Source organism: Poecilia formosa, unplaced genomic scaffold (genome assembly GCF_000485575.1).
Source record: "Poecilia formosa unplaced genomic scaffold, Poecilia_formosa-5.1.2 Scaffold136, whole genome shotgun sequence".
In the NCBI taxonomy this organism is placed as follows: domain Eukaryota; kingdom Metazoa; phylum Chordata; class Actinopteri; order Cyprinodontiformes; family Poeciliidae; genus Poecilia; species Poecilia formosa.
In genome coordinates, this window is record NW_006800075.1 from 1,587,850 (window position 1) to 1,595,305 (window position 7,456).

Below are 7,456 nucleotides of genomic sequence, written 5' to 3' on the forward strand. Positions count from 1 at the left end.
CTGGATAATAGAGATGGGTGAGAATTTATCATAGTATTATTGTGAAAATCACAAAAATTACAATAAAAATATTAGTTTCTTGTTAGAAGACAACATGGTTGTGACTATGGCATGGCATTAATAGCGTCACAAACACAAATGCTGTTCCTGAATAAGATAAAAAAATAAATAAAATGCTTTCAGGACATCCCTCTCTTAAAGAAGTGCCATTTATGTCAATAAAACTGCACAGTTGACTATTTGTGGATATTTATTGATGCTCTTGTGGAACAAAATAATGGAGAAAATAATAGAATAACGTTTTAGACAACATTATCAGTTTTGTTTTTTATTAATTGGAATTTATCAAGACAACAATGAATCAAAATTATTGTCGTGAAAAGAAAGTTTTCACGATAAATTATGAATGAAGTGGGTGTAAGTTAATAAATTCATCATAACAATAATATTACATTCAGCAGCTCCAATATCTAATTTGACAGAAATACAATTTTGATTTAATTTAACAATGCTGCCAATAGTCTTTATACCAAAAATACCAACGTTTATTTTAATCCTAAATTAAAACCTGATCGTTAAATGCTTCAGGATGCGTCGAGTTTTTCCAAACTTTCTCCAGATTTGTAGATAATGTACCATTATTCTTGATCGTTCTAAGTGTTTGTTTGGTGCAGCTTCAGTGAGCACGTTTTTGTGGCACTAGCTGCCTTTAATAGTAGCTGAAGAGAAAGAATTGCAGAAAGAAGATTGTGTTGCAGATGATTCATGATCGGGAATCTAAACAGACAACTTGATGCCTTCTCTTCTTCTGAAGTGCATCACAAAAGCAAACAGAGACGGCGTCATGCTCAATAAATATATGTGGCCCTGGAAACCAACATATTGCTAAGCTCATTCATTAATTTAAGTGCTGTAATTTTCATAACTTTTCACATCGAGACGTGCCAGTTGAGAGGCTTCTGGATTTAAAATATGACACTGAAAGAACATTCCGTACTTTTCACACCCTTGTAGGAACTTTTAATCCATAAAAAGTGTGCTAATTAAAGGACTGACTAAGTGCATTGTACTTTAACCAGAAAATTCTTCCTGGTGAGGAACATTTTAATCTCATGTTTCTGGCACCGATGCGATGGGGTGCGGTTACGAGTGCAGTTCGGGACACGCAAATATATTTTGTAACATTTACTCACATAATATGCATCACTTGCACACACATTGTCTTGCAAACAATGCTGGGTGGTTGATGTTGAGGTGCACAGATTTATTTTATGACCATAGGATTTAGTTTCTGAGGTTTAACCTGTTGGTCTCAGGTTGTCATTCACAATAGAGGACCCAAATTTGGGTCCTCTAGTGACAGACAGGTTAAGGTGCACCGCTAAGCTAAAAATTAGCTCCGTCATTAGCACATTAGCGAAAGTGTGTCCACCGCTTTATGATGATTAAATACTGACCTTGGGTTGCTGGATGGCTCAGTTTCTGGAGATGAAGCAACAATTAAGAGGCTATAAACCGCGATGCAGTTGTTTTGGGTTTGATTTCTGGTCTGTAATTTGCTGCAAGTCTTCCCCATCCCACCAAAGGTGGTGGAGAATGACCGAGCTAAGATCCTGTGGGACTTCCAGATCCAGACAGACAAGATGGTAATGGCGAACCAACATGTTTATATTATCCGCAATGTTTATATTATCCGATAAAGACCACTAAGTGCCAACAAATCTGCAAAATAATACTGACCAGATCACAGAAAGTCTCATTGTTCTGCAGGAAAGAGTAAGTTCTGGGACATTATTTTGCACAAATCTTATAAAATCTAAATTTGCCACATATTTTCTGGGAATTCAGGTTAGACACTGAAATTAAATCTTCATTTCATTCAGTCACACAATGTTTATTACATTTCTTAATATCACCTGCAACATTTATACCAAAAATCTTCACTGGCCTATACATGTCACATTTATTTAAGCCATCGTAAAAGCACAACCCAAACCAGAGTAAATACACTCTCCGTATTTTGTTTTTAAAATATGCAACAGTCACCCTCACAGAACTGTTTGCTGATCCTGTCTTGTGATCAAGTTCTTTGGTAAAGCTTTATTATCTTTTTGTCGTGAAGCCACTTCCATAAATTCTTCTCCATGATGTAGTCGTGGTTGCTGTAGAAAATCACGTTGGTTTTCAGGTGCCTCTCGGCGTAGTAGCAGGAGTATTTTTTGTAGTCTTCTGTGATGAACCCGTAGGCACTCACCTGAAAAAGAACGTGGAGGAAAGGTGAAGGGTAATGAATTACATAAAAGCAAAAAAAAAAAAAGGCATTAAGTAAAAGCTGTATTCATAAATAAAGTGCAGTTTGATGTACTTACAATGTCACAAGCGTGCAGAGCTGTAAAGACAGTGAATGCCCCGTTGGTTGGACGAACAATTGCCCAGTATCCTCGATTAAGATTGTTTGATTTTAAAAACCTGTGAGTTAAGGAAAAGGTTGTGGTTAAAGGTACGTCCAAAAGCTTTTTAAAAATATTTTATTAATATATATGCATCAATCAGAGCATTATGGCTGATTTCTAATCTCCATTTTTGTGAAAGTTCGACCTTATTATACCAATATTTGACGGGCTACTGGTAAACTTATACAGAAAGAAATTATAGGTGTAACAGGGTTTTATTTTAACAATATTATTGATGTGTGGTGTGTCAAAATTGCATTATTTGTTCATCAGATTTATTTTATTTAGTCAAAAAGTTATTGATATACAAGTTATGTTATTTAAGATATTTTATGCATCATTTTCTAAAAGTAGAACTGAATATTTTTTCAAATTTTTGGGACTTGCATAACATTTTTTGTAATTTTGTTTTAGATGTTAACTTTCATCCTGATGAAAAAGTTGCGTATTCACTTCTCTGGACATTCAGGAAACTATTCAACATATTTATTTCCATTAAAGTTAAACAAACAACTAAAAAGACATAATCCTACTTAGAAAAGACATTTTAAATAGTAGTCACTTTGCATAAATGAGCTGTAGCTTACACTGAAGACATTTAAAGAGGATTATGATCAGAGACTGACCTGTTTCGTACGTATCGCAGAAAATCCTGGTGCAGAACATAAAACCGGCTCTCGTTGTACTGGCCAGAATAGTAAGTTCTGGGGCTGCAGGGCAAAAACACGAAGAAAACATCATGAAAACAAAAAAAAAAAAAAAACATGAATACAAAGTTGCTTAATACTTTCTTTGAACAGTGTGAGAAACAGCTTTAGTGTTTGTGCTTGTTTGCTCAGCTAACTGGCCAGATCTAAACTTTCTAGAAAATTTCTGGAGTTTGTTTCACCAGGAAGATAAAAAGACACCAGAACCAGCAACAGAGACAAGGTGACCACTTGGACAGATTGCCTCAATGACACAAAACCTTTCTGCATCAATTCAAGCTAACGGAGAATTGGCTAAATGTTGAGTAAATATACCGAAAAGATTTTATGTAATAATCAGATTTAGCAGATAATTTGAAGCTTTTTAATCTGTTATCACTTGTTTAGTGCAGAGTATTTTGTTGTTCATCTGCATCTTCTACAGATAGAGAATAAATAAGTAAACAGAGATGACATTCACTTCTTTTTAGACTCCTGGTCTTCTCTGATCAGAGCCTTGAGCCACTTGAAATCCCTCATCCCCTCAGGAATCATGACGTACTTTATACCCTGCAAAAAAGAGCAGAATATCAGCTGGGATCTTAATGTTTCATGGACACGGTGACTAACACTTTGTGCTGATGCTTCTGTACCTCATCATGTGGAGCCGACTTGTATCCGTACTTTTTGAATATGTAAAGGGACGAAGAGATGGAGAAAGATGTGTGAACATACACTGATGTTCTGTTCCCCACGTCTTCCTCGTAGCCTTCGATCACGGCGCCGTTCATCCTGCCGCAAAAACACATCAGAGCTTTCAGGTGTTTATTATGACACAAGAACAACTGTGATTTTGTTTCAAAATGTATTGTTGTATTCTATGTATTGTTTGGTCAAAATGTGAAGAAGAGACATTGTGCCAGACATCTGGTGGATACACTTGTTAAAATAACTAAACCACAATGCTGCTGCATTCCTTTTTGTCAAGAGGCATTAACGCAGCAAACCAGTCACACTTGTTCATATAATTATCCTGTCACAAAGCCCAAGCCTTATTTTGCGGGAAGAGTCACGTAAAGCCTGGAGTGAAGCTCTTTCACAGTTTCGGTGAGCGATCTGATGGAGGTGAAGTTGGTGGGCAGACGTCTTAAATAATCTCACTCATCAATAATCATTCGTTCTGAAAAATGATAAACGTTTTGAATTGTTTTGGAAAATAACCATTTTTGGATTGTTTAACTTTTGGTTTTCATTTGTGTTTGTTCTTCAATCATTTCCTTTTTCTTTATATTTGTGTGTCTCATCTTTTACAAGCGCACACCTGGACTGCATTCAAACTAAATAATCCAAATCTATACATTTTTTCAGAATAGCAGCACCGACACATTTTTTATGTTCAGCACAGATGAGAGCTGTGTTTTTGTCTGCGCTGAACATAAAAACACCTGCAGGAGTATATTTTGAGATGTTACTGTACTCTATCACTAAGCTACAGGTAAAACAGTAGCTGCAGGTTTTCCTGAATGATAGATTAACAAGTCTGTTTTGATTCCCCGACATGTTTTCTCGCCACTGAAGTCGTAAAAATGTCACTCTGACAAAGGACACACATTCTTGGTCAGATCAGTTTGTCACAGACAACAATGATACGATCACATGACCAGAACAAGTACTTGCATGGACACTATTCGGATTGTCAGTCGGTATGAATCATTCTAACTGAGACGTTTAAATTATACATTTTTATTCTGATTGGCCATTTATTATTTATTCCGATTACTTTTGTCCATCTAAACGCGTCTGTTGCTCAACAGGACTTGCCATATTTAGTTTATTATTTATTCCAGAGTTTTTTTTCCTTTTCTCATTTACTCAAAGTTTTATCAAATGAGTTCTTGTCTGCACTTTTGCTCTGCTGCAACCACAAACGCATAACAACTCCCCAAAACGATCAAATTCAGTAAGAAATGGGGGTAACAGAACAAGAGTAAAAAGCTGGACATTCTTAGGAAATTGTTTTAATTTGATTCAAATATTATGCCAGTACAAGCAAATTAATTTCAAGAAGTTCAAGATATTGATAGTAAATTAATATGTTTTCCAAAAGATGATTCACTTAAAGACACTTTAAAATTCCTGTTTGATGTTTCATGATTCGCTGAAGCAGGATTTCTGAGAAGAGTTTGAGGTTCAAACATTTAATACATTTTCTAAAGTTGATATTGTTGATGCTGCTGGTGATCAGAAGGTTTCAAATTAGTCTAAATGTGTACAATTTTATTCTTGCAACATCTTGACTAGCTTTAAATGAGGATGAAGAACCAAAACTCCGATATTTTACTTTAGGACTGGCTTCATAATTTGCTCATTGATCTTTTTATTGTATTGTTGAACAGTCAGGAACAGATGGAAGCGTAATTAAAAAGCTAAGTGCTTCAATAAGGATTAAAATTGAAAACTAGGATAAAATTTAGTGTTACATTGATTGATTTTTTGTTGATTTATATTTTCCAACTTCTGGTTCGACTTTTTAATAACAGTCTATCTGTGATTTGGTTTTCTCAAATTACGTCTTGTTGTTTTTAAATGCTTCAGATCTCTAATGGAAACAAAAACAAAGATGTTCCAACAACAAAAAACTAAACCACAAGGGCGGTTTGTGATTTTAAGAGGCCGTCATTAACCAAGCATCCTTACACAAATATGAACTTCTCTCGATGCTTTTATTTACACGTCATGGTGTTTTATTTACATGTCATGGTGGCACCATGACCAGCCTGAGAACGTTAAAATAACTTTCAGTTTACTTGACTGTGGAAGACCAGGACACAGAGAAATAAAATGCTCAACTGTTAAGATGGTTGTATCAGAGTTCTTTGGAGATGAAAATATGTCTTCAGAGGCTTTTGGGTTTTGTAAGGTTTTATGAAAATTATGTAGCAACGCAATGTTTGGTGAATTGGACGGCAGCATCCCCCTAAGACAATTGATAGTCTAATGTCAGAAAGAATGTTATGAAAGGAATCATCCTAAAAGGGATGATAGTCCACTTTGAGGATTTTACCACCATAAACTGTTAAGGCTGTAATGAAGGGGATTTGGGTCAGCAAGAATAGCGTTAGCTGTTCTGATTCTGCAGAACTGGGGAAGCTCTGTCAAGCTTTTGCTGCACATCTTTTCAATGATGAGCTTATTTTTCAGGGTGAGCGACTCCAACAAATACCTCAAAACCAGCAAATAAAATGTTTAAAATACGTAGTGCACAATTATCTAAAGCAGCCTGCTTTGGTCTGCTCTTTTCTTACCGAAACACGTAGTCGTGAGCATCAATCTCAGCGCCCATTTTGGAGCCGTTCAGGATGCCTGCCGTTCCCACCACAGCACAGTGAATGCAGCCGTCCCCGCCTGGTTTTGGGCGGAGCAGCGGTTCCTTGGGCTTTGAGATCAGCTTCAACACTGGCATTACATCTGCAGACAAAAGCAAACATATGTTTGATGGTGATTTTTAAAGATACGCTCAGTGGCAGCATGTGGGGGTGATGTGCCAGTAGATTACCTTTTCTATTCCAGTACAAAGCGTCAAATGAAAGATAAGAAAATTTATTACATTCTGCAATAATGGAACATTCTTCACCCATCAAAATAAAGGCTTAGATTAGCTAAAAGTATGTTCAAACTTGTTCCAATAGTCTTTTCTAAATTACTTCATATTTGTATACAATTCAAACTAGTTCATCGTCTTTCGTCTTCTTGAAAAATCAGTTTTGTTATGTGATTGCGACGAGTCGACTAGCCACACAAAAAGTCACTGCAAAGAAAGGAATCGACTTGTCGACATGTTGTTGCAACCCCTTTAACTAATACCTTAAAATCAAGAGAAAGTGTGAAGAAAATGTTTATTTTACAAGCTAAGCAAACCCTTACCTTCATATGCCATATCCATAAAGCCAAAGGGATTGTTGAAATGAGAAAGCCGGTTCCACTCTCTCATGTTGATGTTGTCTTTGTGCAGAAACATGCGAATGTTGGGAAGGAAAGCCTTTTGGAAGTCCTCGTCCTCGGAGTTGCGCAGAGACTGGGCACATTTCTGAAGATGAAACAGTAGTCGTATTTTTATTTATCCATGACATAATGCAGTGGTTCCCAAACTTTTTCTTCTGCGCCCCCCCAGTGGTTTCCAAACATTTTCTGCGCCCCCCCCCTAAGGATTACAAATGGCTGTCTGGTTGAAACGATGCGTGTGAGGGGGGGGCATCGACTTTTTGGGGGGCAAAATGAATGTAGTAACCACAAATAGACACCAACATCGGTAGCCTA

The 7,456-nt window shown here is 36.5% G+C and overlaps 1 protein-coding gene across 1 annotated transcript in view; it reads right to left on the reverse strand.

Moving 5' to 3' along the window:
- Positions 1–1,873: 1,873 nt before the first annotated feature.
- Positions 1,874–7,456, reverse strand: part of LOC103145160 (alpha-N-acetylgalactosaminide alpha-2,6-sialyltransferase 1-like) — a 7,298-nt gene continuing 1,715 nt past the window's right edge. Inside the window, exons 3-9 of the mRNA XM_007562485.2 lie at positions 7,064–7,226; positions 6,445–6,607; positions 3,793–3,931; positions 3,621–3,709; positions 3,080–3,163; positions 2,370–2,469; positions 1,874–2,254 (exon numbers count right to left, since the gene is read on the reverse strand). Of these exons, the coding sequence (XP_007562547.1) occupies positions 2,081–2,254; positions 2,370–2,469; positions 3,080–3,163; positions 3,621–3,709; positions 3,793–3,931; positions 6,445–6,607; positions 7,064–7,226 (912 nt within the window). The 3' untranslated portion in view covers positions 1,874–2,080. The remainder of the gene's footprint in view (positions 2,255–2,369; positions 2,470–3,079; positions 3,164–3,620; positions 3,710–3,792; positions 3,932–6,444; positions 6,608–7,063; positions 7,227–7,456) is intronic.